Raw genomic sequence first — 18,467 nt, forward strand, 5'->3', positions numbered from 1 at the left:
TGAGTAGATCACCATGGTAACACGGCTCCATGTGACCTAAGTTCAGCTGGATCACTGGAAGATATCCTGGATATGTTGACCGGGTCTAAGGTCAGAGGTCAAGACTGCTCAATCACCTGGCAACCACATTGTTTTTTGTTCCCGCTGGTTTGTAGCGACCAATCCAAGGCGTCTGCTGTCCGGACTGAGGTCAGTGATGTCACTCTGCAGCCGCCACATCAACAGGAGGAGGAGGAGGAGGAGGAGGAGGACTATGATGATGAAGATGAAGATGAAGAGTGGGCATGGCATTCAGGAGGAAATCTGACCAAGAGATACAACAGGATGTCCCTCAACTGTCAGGTCTGATCACCTGACCAGTGATGCTGATTGGTGACGGGTCAGCTGCTGGTTCTGACTCTTTGTTTGTCTTCAGTCCAACAGACAGAATCCGTCCAATAAGAATCTGCCGTCGTCGACGCCTTCAGACAAAGCTCTGAGGAAATACGAGCACAAGATCAACCTGGGTGATTTGATTCTCCTGCTCAGACCTGAACTGATCAGAGTTTGTTGCTGAAAATCAATAAATATTGATCATGAGTTTGTTCTGATCACTTTGTTTCAGACAAACTGAACTACGCAGACTCTGTGATCAATAAAGTGACGATGATGCAGAAACAGAAAGACGCTAACACGTACGTACGCTTTTATCTGAATGTTGATTTCATCAGGTCATGTGACTTTGACTCACCATCTGATTGGCTACTCTCTACAGGTACAGAGTGAAGGACAAATCAGATCGAGCCACAGTCGAACAGGTGAGCTGCACACGCTTTTATTTAGAAAAGGCCTTAGGGAATGTAAAGATAGTTTCATTTGTTTTAGTTTGAAATCCACTTCAAACCATGATGACATCAGGATGAATGAAGGAAACCTCCTGACCTGAAGGATCAATAACCAGCAGATAATCCATGTTTATTGATGGTCTCTTCTTCTTCTCCTGCAGGTTTTAGATCCTCGGACTCGGATGATTCTGTTTAAGATGCTGAGTCGTGGAGCGATCTGTGAAATCAGCGGCTGCATCAGCACCGGGAAGGAGGTCAGAGGTCACTCATCAAGTCACAGATCTCACCATGAAAAAACATATCTCCACATTTCAAATGTCCCGTTTATGAATACTTTTAATGTGTCCTCAATATTATTGATTATATATTGATCAGATTTCAGCTTCAACACATGATCTGAATGTTTCCTGATCAGGTGGATCACAGCTGCAATGTGATTGGACGATGGATTATTCTCACCTGTAAACCTGTCATGTGACATAACTTCACATTCGTTCTCAGTTCATTGAATTTCATTTGGGTGGAGTTAGTGGTAACCCAGGTTAGCCACAGACATTTAACCTGGTTAGCTTAGCTTCCACATGTTAGCCCTCATTGTGATGACTGTGTTCTTTCAACCAGTCGCTCGTGAGGTGATCAGTTAAATGTCAGGAACAGGAAGTCACAAACAGGTGATGTGATTTCAGGCGAACGTTTATCACGCCAGCACATCGGCCGGAGAACGCCGCGCCATCAAGATCTACAAGACGTCCATCCTGCTGTTCAAAGACCGAGACAAATACGTCAGTGGAGAGTTTCGGTGAGTCGGTCTGTGCGACTGTTTGTGTAAATGTAAACACAAGCATCACAACACAAACTAAGACAAGTTATTTCTACATTTAAAGAGTAAGATAAACATTTAAAATGTACTATTGGAAACTTATTTATTTTATTTAGTTTGTTTGATTCGCTCGAGAGTTTATGAGACGTATTAAACACAGGAAAAAAAAGTCCACACATCAACTACACACTTGTTTGTGTTCAGTTAGTGGTTGGTGATATATGGAATATACTCGATGTGTCGCGGCTTGTGGAGTGAACCTTCAGTATCAGGATGGAAGAGACACATAGAACATGAGAGAGAGAGAAGGGAAGAGCCCAGAGTTGCTAACCTCTGCTAGCTTAGCCACTTCCTGTGGACAGGATTAGCTTTATTGGCCACGTATGTGTAGACACACAAGGAGTTTTTCCGTTGCTCTCAACGTATAGAAATAGAAAATTAACAACAAAAAACTACTATGTACAAGTATGAATATAAATATATATGCAAATGTATGTATATATGGACATAAAACACAACAACATGACAATGAAATGGAGAAATAGTCCAATGGTGCAGAATACACAGGGATAATAAAGTATATTGTAGAGTAGAGTAGAGATGCTGGAATAAATATAGAAAAATTGTCACAGGATGCTTCATATAAATGAGGTAGGTGGAATATGCGTGTAAATATATAAAGATATATCTAGCCTAAAAATATCACAATTTTAGTTTTAGGCCATATCACCGCGCCCTGTGTACAGTAACAGGGTTCTAAACTCTTCTGTTGCTTCCAGGTTCCGTCACGGTTACTGCAAAGGGAACCCCAGGAAGATGGTGAGGACCTGGGCGGAGAAGGAGATGAGGAACCTCATCAGGTCAGAACCTGTAGAACACAGTAGAAACCACATTAACACACAGGAACAGTGTCATTTAGAACCCAGCCAAACCAAATGTCAGCGTTAAGAGGCCAGTAGAACCTGGTGTAATAGAACCCAGTAGAACCTGGTGTAATAGAACCCAGTAGAACCTGGTGTAATAAAACCCAGTAGAACCTGGTGTAATAGAACCCAGCAGAACCTGGTGTAATAAAACCCAGTAGAACCTGGTGTAATAGAACCCAGTAGAACCTGGTGTAATATAACCCAGTAGAACCTGGTGTAGTAGAACCTGATTTAATAGAACCCAGCAGAACCTGGTGTAATAGAACCCAGCAGAACCTGGTGTAATAAAACCCAGTAGAACCTGGTGTAATAGAACCCAGCAGAACCTGGTGTAATAAAACCCAGTAGAACCTGGTGTAATAGAACCCAGTAGAACCTGGTGTAATAAAACCCAGTAGAACCTGGTGTAATAGAACCCAGCAGAACCTGGTGTAATAGAACCCAGTAGAACCTGGTGTAATAGAACCCAGTAGAACCTGATTTAATAGAACCCAGCAGAACCTGGTGTAATAGAACCCAGTAGAACCTGGTGTAATAGAACCCAGTAGAACTGACCAGTGTGTGTGTTGCAGGCTGCAGACGGCAGGAATCCCGAGTCCAGAACCTCTGCTGCTCAGGAGTCACGTTCTGCTGATGAGCTTCATTGGAACAGACGACACGTAAGAACCCGTCGGTTCTTGAGTTATTGGCCGAACAGATTAATGTGAGTGATGTCATGTTGGATCCTGTGTTGATCAGGCCGGCTCCTCTGCTGAAGAACGCTTCGTTCTCGGAGTCGAAGGCTCGTGAGCTCTACCTGCAGGTTCTACAGAACATGAGGAAGATGTTCCAAGAAGCTCGACTCGTCCACGCCGACCTCAGCGAGTTCAACATGCTGTAAGAGACCACGCCCACCAGAGGACACACGCACCACACACAGCTCTTCAAAATAAAACTTCCTGTGAAATTTCTCTAGAATTAAGATCCTAATGTGGTCCTGCTCCTTTAATAGAACTTGTCAAACTCCAGATGGTTTGTGTCTTGTCGCCTGAGCGCAGGTACCACGACGGAGACGCTTACATCATCGACGTGTCGCAGTCGGTGGAACACGATCATCCTCACGCTCTGGAGTTCCTCAGGAAGGACTGCAGCAACGTGAACGGTGACGCTCGCCGTCTTCACTTGAAGAGATGAGAGGATTCCCGTGGCTCTTCAGGAAACTGACTGTGCGTGACTTGTGTTTCCCAGAGTTCTTTGGGAGGCGCGGCGTGGCGGTGATGACGGTCAGAGAGCTGTTCGACTTCATCACCGACCTGTCCATCACCTGGCACAACATGGACCAGTACCTGGAGAAGGTCGGAACTCCTCCTGCACAGAAACGTCTTGATCCACAGACACCTTGTCCAGAGGGAATCTGATGGTTTGTTGACGTGTGTGTGTGTCTCCAGGCGATGGTGATCGCGTCCGAGCGGACGTGCGACCAGCGCTCGGATCAGGACCGAGTCAACGAGGAGGTCACGTGATGTTTCATAACGGTTTTCATTCATCAGCTCCACTGTGGCGGCCGCTCTGATCTCATGTGTCAAACTCAGTTTCATAATAAGCTCCTCCCATATATTACCGAGTAAAGTCAGTCGTCGTTGAAATGCGGCGGTGGTCTTCTTCGCCCCCCCCCCCCACAGGTGGTTACATTAATAACCACCTGTCTGTGACCTTTGACCCCTCTTCCCTCTCAGGTGTTTAAGAACACGTTCATCCCGCGCACGCTGACGGACGTGAGTCACTACGAGCGAGACGTGGAGCTGATGAGGGCGACGGAGGACGAGTCGGGGGTCAGCCATCACCACAACGTGAGTCAGCGTTCTGTCACTTCATGATGATGATGCTGATGAATACGATGGTGGTGATGAAGATCTTTTTTTCTTCAGATCTTGTATCAGACGCTCACTGGACTGAAGAAGGATCTGTCAGGAGTTCAGACGGTACGTCCCCTCACACCAGTGCTAGCCTAGCCTAGCCTAGCCTAGCTTAGCCTAGCCTAGCTTAGCTTAGCCTAGCTTAGCCTGACTGTTTTACGTCTCCTCAGGTTCCTGCTCTCCTGGAGGACAAGCATTCATCATCATCATCATCCTCCTCTTCTTCTTCTGATGAGGAGGAGGAGAAGGCGGAGGAGGAGGAGGAGGAGGAGACAGCTGGCCAGGAGAAGAAGGAGGAAACTCCGATGGACAAAAAGGTTTTTGACTCTTGTACTTTTGAGTCTTTGAGTCTTTGAGTCTTTGAAATGAAAACTAACAGGGATCTTGTTTCAGGAGAAGAAGAAGACGGTGAAAGAAGCTCAGAGAGAAAAAAGAAAAAACAAGGTCCCTAAACACGTGAAGAAGAGGAAGGAGAAGGTCACCAAGATGAAGCATAGCAGATGAATTCCTGTGTGTCAACACGACAACTCTCCCAACACACACGCCAATCACAGCTCGACTCTCTCTCAGCTCGACGCCCACTTCCTCAGCCGAACGCTCTGGAAGAAGCTGCGGCTCTGATTGGTTTAACCACGAGCTGATGACATCACCACCTGCAGCAGGTGTGAACCTGCTCCTCAGTCGGTCGCCATCACACACAACTGATTAAACATCCATAACTTTGAATCAGATTTTTCTTCTGCTGCTGATGTCGTCATAACGACATCGTGACTCTACGAACCACGTTACGTTAGGAAGGCGTGTCCAGTGTGGGGGTGGAGCCACAGAAGCTGTGTTCACAAATCTGACTGACTCTGGGTCAAAGGTCATAGAAAGAATCTGCAACGTAAACATGAAATAAAACGTTTTGTTCTTGTGATTCTGACTTTTTATCAGAAACTCTTTGTCACATGATGTCGTTTCTCTTTTATCAATGTCGTGTCGACCTCGTTACCATGGAGATGACACGATATCCCACAATCTTAACTGTTCATTGGTGCGTGTGTGTGTGTTTGTGTTTCGGTATCAGAAGTGTGTGTTTGTATGTGTGTCAGTATCAGAAGTGTGTGTTTGTCTGTGTTTCAGTATCAGAAGTGTGTGTGTGTTTGTGTTTCAGTATCAGAAGTGTGTGTTTGTCTGTGTTTCAGTATCAGAAGTGTGTGTGTGTTTGTGTTTCAGTATCAGAAGTGTGTGTGTGTTTGTGTTTCAGTATCAGAAGTGTGTGTGTGTTTGTGTTTCAGTATCAGAAGTGTGTGTGTGTTTGTGTTTCAGTATCAGAAGTGTGTGTGTGTTTGTGTTTCAGTATCAGAAGTGTGTGTGTGTCGTCAGAGTGCATTTCTCTGACGGCCAATCAGAGCTTTGACTTGAACTAAAGTTTTACTAGAATTTATTTTGTCATTTTCAAACCAAACACTAAAACTGCAAAGTGAAATATCTTTGTCCAGGGCAGAGCAATCGAAAAACAAATCATTTGGTCAATTTTAAAATGAGTCAATAAATAGTTAAACAAGCAGGAAACACAGAGACCTATGATTAAAAACATTTTGCCGAGTTGAGTCCAAACCGATTGGACAAGTGTCCGGTGCATTGGGGACATGAGACGTCGGGGGGGTGACAGCAGCGTTCAGGTGTAGTTTGTCTTGACAGGAAGTCCCGTCTCACACAGGTAGGAAGGGGTGTGGCCAGTACCAGCTCCTAGGAATCAAACTGACGAATCAGAGATGAGATCAATGAACTGTTGTTTCTTATTAACCTGTGAACTACGTCTGAGACGTGTTGGATGTGAGAGCTGAGCGGTCACACCCACTGCAGCTTGTTGACCTCTGACCTCTGGTGAGAATAAGGTGATTTATCAGCTGAATCTGCAGATTTGGTTTGTTTAGTTTCAGTTTGTCAGTGAGGTAAAGTTTCAGAAGCAAGTTGTTGTTAAACTTGATAGTTTGTTACTTTCTTCCTCCGAGAAGATTCTGATCTCATCCCACAGTTCAAACTGTTTTGTTTAGATTTATCTTTTTGTGTTAGTGTAACTGTTACCCAAACCTAAATCTGACCTAGAACCAAGTCTTAACTCTCAGTCCATTCAAAGTGAGGACAACACAAATGTCTTGTACTGACACACACACACACACACAGACTGTTCTGATACTGACACACACACACACACACTGGTTCTAGATACTCTATAACTTTTAAGATCTTGACCTTCTATGTAAAGAGCCTTGAGATAATGTATATTATGATTTGGTGTTATACACACACACAAAGTTGTATTAGTAGACACACACACACACACAAAGTTGTATAAGACACACACATGCACGAAAATATGTATTCGACACACACACACCCACACACACAAAGTTGTAATAGACACACACATACAAAGTTGTATTATACACACACACAGTTGTATTAGACACACACACACACACACACAAAGATTTAATAGACACACACACACACAAAGTTGTAATAGACACACACACACACACACACACACAAAGATGTAATAGACACACACACACATACAAAGTTGTATTAGACACACACATGCACGAAAAGATGTATTCGACACACACACACCCACACACACAAAGTTGTAATAGACAAACACACACACACACACAAAGTTGTAATAGACACACACACAAAGTTGTATTATACACACACACACAGTTGTATTAGACACACATACACACACACACAAAGATGTAATAGACACACACACACACACACACAAAGTTGTAATAGACAAACACACACACACACACACAAAGATGTAATAGACACACACACACACACACAAAGTTGTATTAGACAAACACACACACACACAAATATGTAATAGACACACACACACAAAGTTGTATTATACACACACACAAACACACAGTTGTATTAGACACACACACACACACACACAAAGATGTAATAGACACACACACACACAAAGTTGTAATAGACAAACACACACACACACACAAAGATGTAATAGACACACACACGCACACAAAGTTGTATTAGACAAACACACACACACACAAAGATGTAATAGACACACACACACTCACAAAGTTGTAATAGACACACACACACAAAGTTGTATTATACACACACACACACACACAGTTGTATTAGACACACACACACACACACACACACAAAGATGAAATAGACACACACACACACACAAAGTTGTAATAGACAAACACACACACACACACAAAGATGTAATAGACACACACAAACTCACAAAGTTGTATTAGACACACACACACACACAAAGATGTAATAGACACACACACACTCACAAAGTTGTAATAGACACACACACACAAAGTTGTATTATACACACACACACACACAGTTGTATTAGACACACACACACACACAAAGATGAAATAGACACACACACACACAAAGTTGTAATAGACACACACACACACACACACACAAAGATGTAATAGACACACACGCACACACAAAGTTGTATTAGACACACACATGCACGAAAAAATGTATTCGACACACACACACCCACACACAAAAAGTTGTAATAGACAAACACACACACACACACACAAAGTTGTAATAGACACACACACACAAAGTTGTATTATACACACACACACACAGTTGTATTAGACACACACACACACACACACAAAGTTGTAATAGACAAACACACACACGCACAAAGATGTAATAGACACACACACACACAAAGTTGTATTAGACAAACACACACACACACAAAGATGTAATAGACACACGCACACACTCACAAAGTTGTATTAGACACACACACACACACACACACACACACAAAGATGTAATAGACACACACACACACTCACAAAGTTGTATTATACACACACACACACACACACACAAAGATGTAATAGACACACACACACTCACAAAGTTGTATTAGACACACACACACACACACACACACACTGCAGGTGAGCTAGCCCCGCCCTCAGCAACAATAGATGAGGAGAGAGGACGATGTGAGGGGGAGGGGCCTTCTGATACAGGCATCGTTTCTATTGGTTGGATTTGTGGCAGCAGGCGGGACAAGAGCTCTGATTGGCTGTTTGTTCTATAAAGAGAAGTTCAGACGACAAACCTTCTGTCCATTAGAGTCTTCACTCAGCAGGTTTCTATTGGTTCTACTGGTTCTACTGGTTCTACTGGTACGACTGGTTCTATAGTTTCTATTGTTTCTATTGTTTCTATAGTTTCTATTGTTTCTATTGTTTCTATTGTTTCTATTGTTTCTATAGTTTCTATTGTTTCTATTGGTTCTAATGTTTCTACTGGTTCTACTGGTACGACTGGTTCTATTGTTTCTATTGGTTCTACTGGTTCTATAGTTTCTATTGTTTCTATTGTTTCTATAGTTTCTATTGTTTCTATTGTTTCTATTGTTTCTATTGTTTCTATAGTTTCTATTGTTTCTATTGGTTCTAATGTTTCTACTGGTTCTACTGGTACGACTGGTTCTATTGTTTCTATTGGTTCTACTGGTTCTATAGTTTCTATTGTTTCTATTGTTTCTATAGTTTCTATTGTTTCTATTGTTTCTATTGTTTCTATTGTTTCTATAGTTTCTATTGTTTCTAATGTTTCTACTGGTTCTACTGGTACGACTGGTTCTATAGTTTCTATTGTTTCTATTGTTTCTATTGGTTCTATTGTTTCTATTGTTTCTATTGTTTCTATTGTTTCTAATGTTTCTACTGGTTCTACTGGTACGACTGGTTCTATAGTTTCTATTGTTTCTATTGTTTCTATTGGTTCTATTGTTTCTATAGTTTCTATTGTTTCTATTGTTTCTATTGGTTCTACTGGTTCTACTGGTACGACTGGTTCTATAGTTTCTATTGTTTCTATTGTTTCTATAGTTTCTATTGTTTCTATTGTTTCTATTGTTTCTATAGTTTCTATTGTTTCTATTGTTTCTATTGGTTCTACTGGTTCTACTGGTTCTATAGTTTCTATTGTTTCTATTGTTTCTATTGTTTCAACTGGTTCTACTGGTACGACTGGTTCTATAGTTTCAACTGGTTCTACTGGTTCTATAGTTTCTATTGTTTCTATTGTTTCAACTGGTTCTACTGGTTCTACTGGTTCTACTGGTTCTATAGTTTCAACTGGTTCTACTGGTTCTATAGTTTCTATTGTTTCTATTGTTTCAACTGGTTCTACTGGTTCTACTGGTTCTACTGGTTCTATAGTTTCAACTGGTTCTACTGGTTCTATAGTTTCTATTGTTTCTATTGTTTCAACTGGTTCTACTGGTACGACTGGTTCTATAGTTTCTATAGTTTCTATTGTTTCTATTGTTTCTATTGTTTCAACTGGTTCTACTGGTACGACTGGTTCTGTTGTTTCTATTGTTTCTATTGTTTTTATTGTTCTACTGGTTCTATTGTTTCTATTGTTTCTATTGTTTCAACTGGTTCTATTGTTTCTATTGTTTTTATTGTTCTACTGGTTCTATTGTTTCTATTGTTTCAACTGGTTCTATTGTTTCTATTGTTTCTATTGTTTCTATTGTTTCAACTGGTTCTACTGGTGCTATTGTTTCTATTGTTTTTATTGTTCTACTGGTTCTATTGTTTCTATTGTTTCTATTGTTTCAACTGGTTCTACTGGTTCTATAGTGTCTATTGTTTCTATTGTTTCTATTGTTTCTACTGGTTCTATTGTTTCTATTGTTTCTATTGTTTTTATTGTTCTACTGGTTCTATTGTTTCTATTGTTCCAACTGGTTCTATTGTTTCATTGTCGTCATCCATCTTTTGTTTCTCTTCCCGTCTTTGTTTTCACGTCATGATTTTCTCTTTCTCATGATGGTGCTCTGCTTCTCTGTCTGACAGGAGGTCTCACTCTGTCACATTTCGATCTGTCCGTCATCATGGCCGACTGGAGCGACTGTTTGAACTTCGGCTTGACTGTGGCCAAACAGGCTAGTGAGGTAAGAGAGGCAGCAGCCAATCAGAACACAGCACTGGCTCCAAAGGTCCACACGACCAATCAGAGCAGGTGTCCATGATGATGTCACTGAGACACTTTTCAAACTTAATTAAACTTAATTACATTGCATTACATTACATCTAATTTAGCTGACGCCTTTATTCAAAGCGACTCACAATAATACAAACCCAGAACAACAAGAATCACGTAATTACTTTAGCTTCAAAAAGACAAAATACAAAGTTCTACATGTTAGTGCAAACAAGAGACGTGTGAACTTTCTGTCCTGATGTTGATAAACCTCATCAAAACTTTATCAAATTTAATTGAACTTAATTAAACTTATTAGACAAAGAGCCTTCATGATGAATTGTTGCTCTCAGGTCGTCTTGTCTGCGATTCAGCAGCAGAAGGAAGTGAAACTGAAAAGTTCTCCAGCTGATCTGGTGACGGAAACTGATGAACGAGTGGAGAAGCTCCTGATCGATGCCATCAAGAACCGATATCCACTGCACAGGTTCTGTCTGTTCTCTCTGTTCTCTCTGTTCTCTCGGGTCCTCAAATTAATTCTGATTGGAAAGAACCTGACCTTTGACCTATGACCCTCAGGTTCATTGGGGAGGAGTCTGTAGCTGCAGGTGAACGTGTGGAGCTCAGTGACGCCCCCACCTGGATCATTGACCCCATCGACGGAACCGTCAACTTTGTCCACAGGTGACACACACACACACACACACACACACACACACACACACACACACACACACACACACACACACACACAGTTACTACTCTGAGAACCGTAGTTACTCGTGTGTAGAACCTGATTGACTTGGTGTGAACTCCAGGGGCCGGTTTTTCAAAAGTTCTAATCTGGATCAAACTGATCCAGATTTGGAAATCTCTTTTTCTGCTATCCAGGATCACGTAACCCATTTTATTTTTATACTGGTTTTTCAAAGCAATGTGGGATTGGATTACTCTGATCCGGATTCAAACTTTTCAGGATTACCAAATCTGGTTTACCTGTGGTCTAAATGGGACTATCACAATGTAGCTATGTAAAGAACAACAGGTCGAATAGTGTGGGGTCACTCCAATATGCTTTATTTGAACAGAAAATAGGACTGAACGGAACAGCAAACAAACAATATAAACATCCCCCTCCATTGTCCATTTCTTGGAAACAGGCAGTCCACTCATCTGAGACCTACAACAAATAAATAAATAAATACATACTTTACACACAAATACATTATGGATGTTTCGAACAGGTTTCAAACAAAGATTTATTGAATTGAACTGGATAAAAAAAAGGCTTAAATGTCCAATACTTAACAAAATAAATTACTTCTTAGTTCTTGTTATGAGTAGTTCTTCTTATGAGTTCTCCTTCTTCTTCATCATCATCATCTGCTTCGTCGGGCAAGAATAAGCTGTTCCTCTGCTAGATGGATCTGTACTTCTGCCCTTTCTGTCTCTTTTTGCAGAAGTACCTTATAGGCGTCATCTTTCTTTGGGTGCTTTGAGCCTCTCTCTGGGGGTCCTGTGGGAACTAGGCCTTCTGGCTCCACCTGTGATTGACCTTCTCCCTCGATTACAGGCCTGAGATTAAGAATAAATGTTTCTGAAGAAGGCTCACTTTCTGCTGTCATCACAGGCTCACCATCCTCTGCAACATCTTGGATCCCATGCAGAGCTTCCGACTTTTCACCTCCAATAATATCAAGGACTATGTCTGTGTATTCACCCTCTTATATGGGTTGGTGCCTGTTTGGCTGTTCTTGGCTTCAGCGTGGTCTTTTGTTGCCCTACATAGCCTACCTACATTATGTACTTCCTGTTGAACAATTCAAGTGAAATTGATTAATAAATATAAATACTGTAAAATGCATGATATAAATGTTGTATTATTTAACTAACCAATTTTAGTTACCTAGTTTTATTACTGAGATCCTCCATGAATCCACCCTCCTGCTGGGATCAGTTTAATCCTGATTTTTGGGATCACAATGATCCCAATCCTACCACAAAGTTTTGAAAAACCCAAACTCAAGGTTTGATCCGGATCAACAACAAGATTAGATTACGTGATCCAATCCAATTTCTGAATCCTTTTTTTCTTTTGAAATACCCATTTTCAAGATTTGATCCAATCCGACAGCCGTAATCCGATCAGATTACTTTTGAAAAACCGGCCCCTGCTTCCTGTGGTTGTGTAGCTGCAGATCAAACTGGATCCATCTTGCTACACAAAGATCTTAAATCCTGAATCACTTCAGCATGTAGTGAGTCTGCAGGACGGCAGAGTCTCACTGAGAGATAAAGGACGAGTGTTAGTGAGGATCCTCACAGACTCAAACCTGTGGAGCTCAACAAGTCCAGACCTGGACAGACGTCATCATGCTCATTCACAGTAAACGTTGTGTAGTGATTCAAACAGATCTGATATCAAACAGATTCACGTCCACAGTCTGACTCCAGTTCTCTGACTCTTCATTCACTGAATGACAACATGTCGGCTGTGGAGGAAGATTAACGGCACGTGTGAGTTTGTAATAACTTCTGCAGCTTCTGATCCTGACATTGAGCTGTGTGAGGTCAGTGCTACGAGTCTGCTCTTCTCTGCTGTGGCTTCACTCCCTCCTCCTCCCCCCTGAGTTGTGTGAGTGGAACAGCCGAGCTGGACTCTCTCACTCAAACCAGGATGAGCTCAGCTACTTTAACAGCCCTCATGATTTTATTTTTTTCTCAACAGGTTTCCATTTGTGGCCGTTTCCATCGCCTTCGCCGTCAACAAGCAGGTAGAGTCACTCGGGGGTCAGAGGTCAGAGGGCTTAGACAGGAAGTCAACTGATATCTAATCGTTGTTGTTGTTGTCGTCACGATCAGACGGAGTTTGGGATTGTGTACAGCTGTGTGGAGGACAAGCTGTTCCACGCTCAGAGAGGAGGAGGAGCCTTTCTGAACGGAGAACCGCTACACGCCTCCGGACAGGAAGGTGACATCACACTGATGACATCACAGTGATCAAGTGGAAATGTCGCCATTTTAATTTTGTTGTAACTCCTCTGTCCTGTGTGATCAGACCTCAGCAGGTGCGTGGTGGTGACGGAGATCGGGGCGGAGCGGGACGACCTCGCTCTGTCCACCATGACCTCCAACATCTTCAGACTAATGAGACTTCCTGTCCACGGGTGAGACCTGACTCCGCCCACATTCTTCTGTACCACCGATACTCCGTCACGTTGCAACGACCTGCAGCTCATTTGTGTTATTGTTGTGTTCATGTGTCGTTAGTTGTTTTAGTGTGTGTGCTCTTTAAGATTAAACTATAACAGGCCGTGTCTTTTCTTTAACATCCTGTCTGTCTGTGTGGTTCCAGCGTGCGTGCGCTGGGGACGGCGGCGGTCGACATGTGTCAGGTGGCCACAGGCGGAGCTGACGCCTACTATCACATCGGGATGCACTGCTGGGACATCGCTGCTTCCGCCATCATCGTCCAGGAGGCTGGTGGTGTTGTCACGGATACGGATGGTGCGTATCTGAAATGTGATGCGACACCTTGGGGGGCGTGACTTCCTCTAATTGGTCCACTTGTGTCCTCAGGCTCAGCGTTTGACATGATGTCCAGGAGAGTCATCGCCGCCAGCTCCTCAGCGGTGGCGCGTGGCATCGCTCAGGTGATCCAGGCGTTTCCTTGTCGTCGTGACGATGACGACGGCCGCAGGTGTGTGTGCGGCGCCACAGGCGTGACCGGGGACTAGAGAGACGGACGCACAGGAAACACAAGCTTGTCCAATAAAACCTGAAACTGACCAATCGTGTCTCTTCTGTCTGTTCATATCGTTGGAAGACGTCTCAGTTGACGTTATCTATGAGAAGTAATCTGATTACAAAAACCTAATAAACATGAATTAGTCATTTAGCTTAGCATAACTTCATTAGCATGACATCAATATTCCTGAATTTACTCCAGACTGTTATTATTGTTATTATATTATTGTTATTGTCATTAGCCGTGAGGACCCTATTGAAATGCATTTCTTTAATCGAGTCAATGAATCATATTATTTGACCTAAACATTTGTAACTTTGCACAAATGTCTGATGTAGAAGAAATGTAAGTCACATGGTTTTCATGCAGGGGTGTGTCCTGTTAACTGGATAGCGACCCCTACAGGTCATGCAGAAGGTTGATCATATGTTTCACACGCAGACATAAGTCAGAGGACCCACATTCCAAACCCAACAGGAAGTCGGTCATTTTGGAAAAGTGGTAATTTTGGGTTATACACACGCACATAACTCCTCCTCCGAGAGGAGGAACAGATCCGATTGGACGGTGCGATCTAAACACCTTGATGATGAAATTGTCGGGTTGACCACATCCAGTGCTTTGGTCAGAAGAGGTCGATGATAGATTGTGAATCCTGTGTTTTTGATGAAAGCTGTTTCTGTGGCAACGCACCCAATGTTGATGTTTAGTTTTTACAATTGATCGATAAACTTGCTTGAAAAGTCACGAAACTCTTCACACATGTTGAAAATGACAAACATTTGCTTCCACTATGGGTTTTGCATATGTTGTGGCAATATAGCTCGATAGCGCCCCCTACACATGTTCAACGAAGCAGCGCGGCATATTTCACAGACATATATGAAACTGAGGAGGAATATGAATGAATGTCGAGACTCACAGAACAGCCTCTTGGAAGTGAACAGGAAGTTGGCCTTGTTTATTGTAACGTATCATTCCTGCTTGGTTTTTGCTATTTGCAGGAACTGAACTTTAATGACCTCCTCCTTCAGAATCATCTCATCACCTTCCACGTCCACAAACAACCTCCAGAACGAAACTTTCCTGCTGATCAGCATTTTTCATTCAACAGCCCTCAGCAACATCGCCTTAAACAGGAAGTTCCACGAATTCAACTCAACTTTGTCCAATCTGCACAAGGCTTCAGGTGAAAGGTGAATTTTCCCTTTAGCAACGTCCAAGGTTCACAGGAGGAACCGTGAGGACGAGCAGCAGGAGCTCCAGGTGAAAGGTCACGCAGCCGTCAGAGGGACAGAGGTCATGGATCAGGACGCTTTTAAACTGTCAATCAAAAGAAGAAATGCAGAAAACAAATCAGTGATTAAATGAAGAAGGTGTTGAAGATGATGGAGGAAAGTTTGAAGAACGCTCAGGAGAACCTGCAGGTGGACGAAGAGTCTGTCCTCCTTCACCAGGACCAGAACCTTTCTACACAACACTACGGGAACTAGACTGGTTCCAGTAGAGGACTTCTTCCCTGACCTCAAACTGCTCCTCAACTCAGTCAGAGTCTTCATGAGGAACACAGAAGGTCCCGACCCACCTTCACGGACCAGGAGGTTTCCCGCCTCAGGAAGTCCTCAAGGGATGGACAGGACCAGGTCACGAGGGACAGGACCAGGTCCCGACCCACCTTCACGGACCAGGAGGTTTCCCGCCTCAGGGAGTCCTCAAGGGAGGGACAGGACCAGGTCACCAGGGACAGGACCAGGTCACGAGGGACAGGACCAGGTCCCGAGGGACAGGACCAGGTCACGACCCACCTTCACGGACCAGGAGGTTTCCCGCCTCAGGGAGTCCTCAAGGGAGGGACAGGACCAGGTCACGAGGGACAGAACCAGGTCACGAGGGACAGGACCAGGTCACGACCCACCTTCACGGACCAGGAGGGTTCCCGCCTCAGGAAGTCCTCAAGGGAGGGACAGGACCAGGTCACGAGGGACAGGACCAGGTCACCAGGGACAGGACCAGGTCACCAGGGACAGGACCAGGTCACGAGGGACAGGACCAGGTCCCGAGGTACAGGACCAGGTCACCAGGGACAGGACCAGGTCACCAGGGACAGGACCAGGTCACGAGGGACAGGACCAGGTCCCGAGGGACAGGACCAGGTCACCAGGGACAGGACCAGGTCACCAGGGACAGGACCAGGTCACGAGGGACAGGACCAGGTCACGAGGGACAGGACCAGGTCACCAGGGACAGGACCAGGTCACGAGGGACAGGACCAGGTCACAACCCACCTTCACGGACCAGGAGGTTTCCCGCCTCAGGAATCTAATGTCCAAATGGCCCCCTGGTGGTTAAACCCTGTCTGTTCTCCTCTGTCTGTGTGATCCTCTACGTTTGGTTTAACCTCTCTCGTCCTCAACATGTGTGACAGGACCAGGTCACGAGGGACAGGACCAGGTCACGAGGGACAGGACCAGGTCACGAGGGACAGGACCAGGTCACGAGGGACACTCTCAAGGTCACGAGGGATAGGACCAGGTCACGAGGGACAGGACCAGGTCCCGAGGGACAGGACCAGGTCACGAGGGACAGGACCAGGTCACGAGGGACAGGACCAGGTCCCGAGGGACAGGACCAGGTCACGAGGGACAGGACCAGGTCACGAGGGACAGGACCAGGTCACGAGGGACAGGACCAGGTCCCGAGGGACAGGACCAGGTCACGAGGGACAGGACCAGGTCACGAGGGACAGGACCAGGTCACGAGGGACAGGACCAGGTCACGAGGGACACTCTCAAGGTCACGAGGGATAGGACCAGGTCACCAGGGACAGGACCAGGTCACGAGGGACAGGACCAGGTCACGAGGGACAGGACCAGGTCCCGACCCACCTTCACGGACCAGGAGGTTTCCCGCCTCAGGAAGTCCTCAAGGGAGGGACAGGACCAGGTCACGAGGGACAGGACCAGGTCCCGAGGGACAGGACCAGGTCACGAGGGACAGGACCAGGTCCCGACCCACCTTCACGGACCAGGAGGTTTCCCGCCTCAGGAATCTAATGTCCAAATGGCCCCCTGGTGGTTAAACCCTGTCTGTTCTCCTCTGTCTGTGTGATCCTCTACGTTTGGTTTAACCTCTCTCTCGTCCTCAAGGGAGGGACAGGACAAGGTCACGAGGGACAGGACAAGGTCACGAGGGACAGGACCAGGTCACGAGGGACAGGACCAGGTCACGAGGGACACTCTCAAGGTCACGAGGGACAGGACCAGGTCACGAGGGACACTCAAGGTCACGAGGGATAGGACCAGGCCACGAGGGACATGACCAGGTCACGAGGGACATGACCAGGTCACGAGGGACAGGACCAGGTCACGAGGGACAGGACCAGGTCACGAGGGACAGGACAAGGTCACGAGGGACAGGACCAGGTCACGAGGGACAGGACCAGGTCACGAGGGACAGGACCAGGTCCCGAGGGACAGGACCAGGTCACGAGGGACAGGACCAGGTCACGAGGGAAGGGACCAGGTCACCAGGGACAGGACCAGGTCACGAGGGACAGGACAAGGTCACCAGGGACAGGACCAGGTCACGAGGGACAGGACCAGGTCACGAGGGACAGGACCAGGTCACGAGGGACACTCTCAAGGTCACAAGGGACACTCTCAAGGTCCCGAGGGACAGGACCAGGTCACGAAGGACACTCTCAAGGTCACGAGGGACAGGACCAGGTCACGAGGGACAGGACCAGGTCACCAGGGACAGGACCAGGTCACGAGGGACAGGACCAGGTCACCAGGGACAGGACCAGGTCACCAGGGACAGGACCAGGTCACCAGGGACAGGACCAGGTCACGAGGGACAGGACCAGGTCACGAGGGACAGGACCAGGTCCCGAGGGACAGGACCAGGTCATGAGGGACAGGACCAGGTCACGAGGGACAGGACCAGGTCACGAGGGACAGGACCAGGTCCCGAGGGACAGGACCAGGTCACGAGGGACAGGACCAGGTCCCGAGGTACAGGACCAGGTCACGAGTGACAGGACCAGGTCACGAGGGACAGGACCAGGTCTGTGAAACCTCTGGAGACTGAGATAGTGGATCTGCAAGATCGAGCAGAATCCACCGGAGACGGAGAACATATTAAAGTTCTCAAAGACAAACGGTCTGGGTTGGGTTCTTCTGCTCAAGGTTCTCTGGTTCC

General features: G+C 45.4%; 2 protein-coding genes and 1 long non-coding RNA gene across 3 annotated transcripts in view; 2 read left to right on the top strand and 1 right to left on the bottom strand.

Moving 5' to 3' along the window:
• The window catches only part of riok1 (RIO kinase 1 (yeast)), a 5,692-nt gene extending 288 nt beyond the window's left edge, over positions 1–5,404 (top strand). The window contains exons 2-17 of the mRNA XM_061085126.1: positions 156–342; positions 416–506; positions 605–674; positions 755–797; positions 986–1,078; positions 1,511–1,623; positions 2,424–2,504; positions 3,143–3,229; positions 3,309–3,446; positions 3,608–3,711; positions 3,798–3,904; positions 3,998–4,063; positions 4,286–4,399; positions 4,478–4,531; positions 4,636–4,782; positions 4,859–5,404. Coding sequence (XP_060941109.1) covers positions 156–342; positions 416–506; positions 605–674; positions 755–797; positions 986–1,078; positions 1,511–1,623; positions 2,424–2,504; positions 3,143–3,229; positions 3,309–3,446; positions 3,608–3,711; positions 3,798–3,904; positions 3,998–4,063; positions 4,286–4,399; positions 4,478–4,531; positions 4,636–4,782; positions 4,859–4,969 — 1,606 coding nt within the window. The 3' untranslated portion in view covers positions 4,970–5,404. The remainder of the gene's footprint in view (positions 1–155; positions 343–415; positions 507–604; positions 675–754; positions 798–985; positions 1,079–1,510; positions 1,624–2,423; positions 2,505–3,142; positions 3,230–3,308; positions 3,447–3,607; positions 3,712–3,797; positions 3,905–3,997; positions 4,064–4,285; positions 4,400–4,477; positions 4,532–4,635; positions 4,783–4,858) is intronic.
• Positions 5,405–10,430: 5,026 nt separating this feature from the next.
• Positions 10,431–14,256, top strand: LOC133018138 (inositol monophosphatase 1-like). The gene is made up of 8 exons (XM_061084454.1): positions 10,431–10,490; positions 10,873–11,006; positions 11,099–11,203; positions 13,248–13,293; positions 13,382–13,490; positions 13,578–13,686; positions 13,875–14,026; positions 14,099–14,256. Exons 1-8 carry the CDS (start codon positions 10,431–10,433, stop codon positions 14,254–14,256), a joined length of 873 nt encoding a protein of 290 aa, XP_060940437.1.
• On the bottom strand, positions 11,576–12,079 carry LOC133018712 (uncharacterized). The gene is made up of 2 exons (XR_009682820.1): positions 11,841–12,079; positions 11,576–11,699 (listed from the first exon to the last, which is right to left on the bottom strand). It is a non-coding gene; the product is annotated as an uncharacterized LOC133018712 (long non-coding RNA).
• Positions 14,257–18,467: the final 4,211 nt, after the last annotated feature.

This window comes from Limanda limanda, chromosome 13, assembly GCF_963576545.1.
Source record: "Limanda limanda chromosome 13, fLimLim1.1, whole genome shotgun sequence".
Lineage (NCBI taxonomy): Eukaryota > Metazoa > Chordata > Actinopteri > Pleuronectiformes > Pleuronectidae > Limanda > Limanda limanda.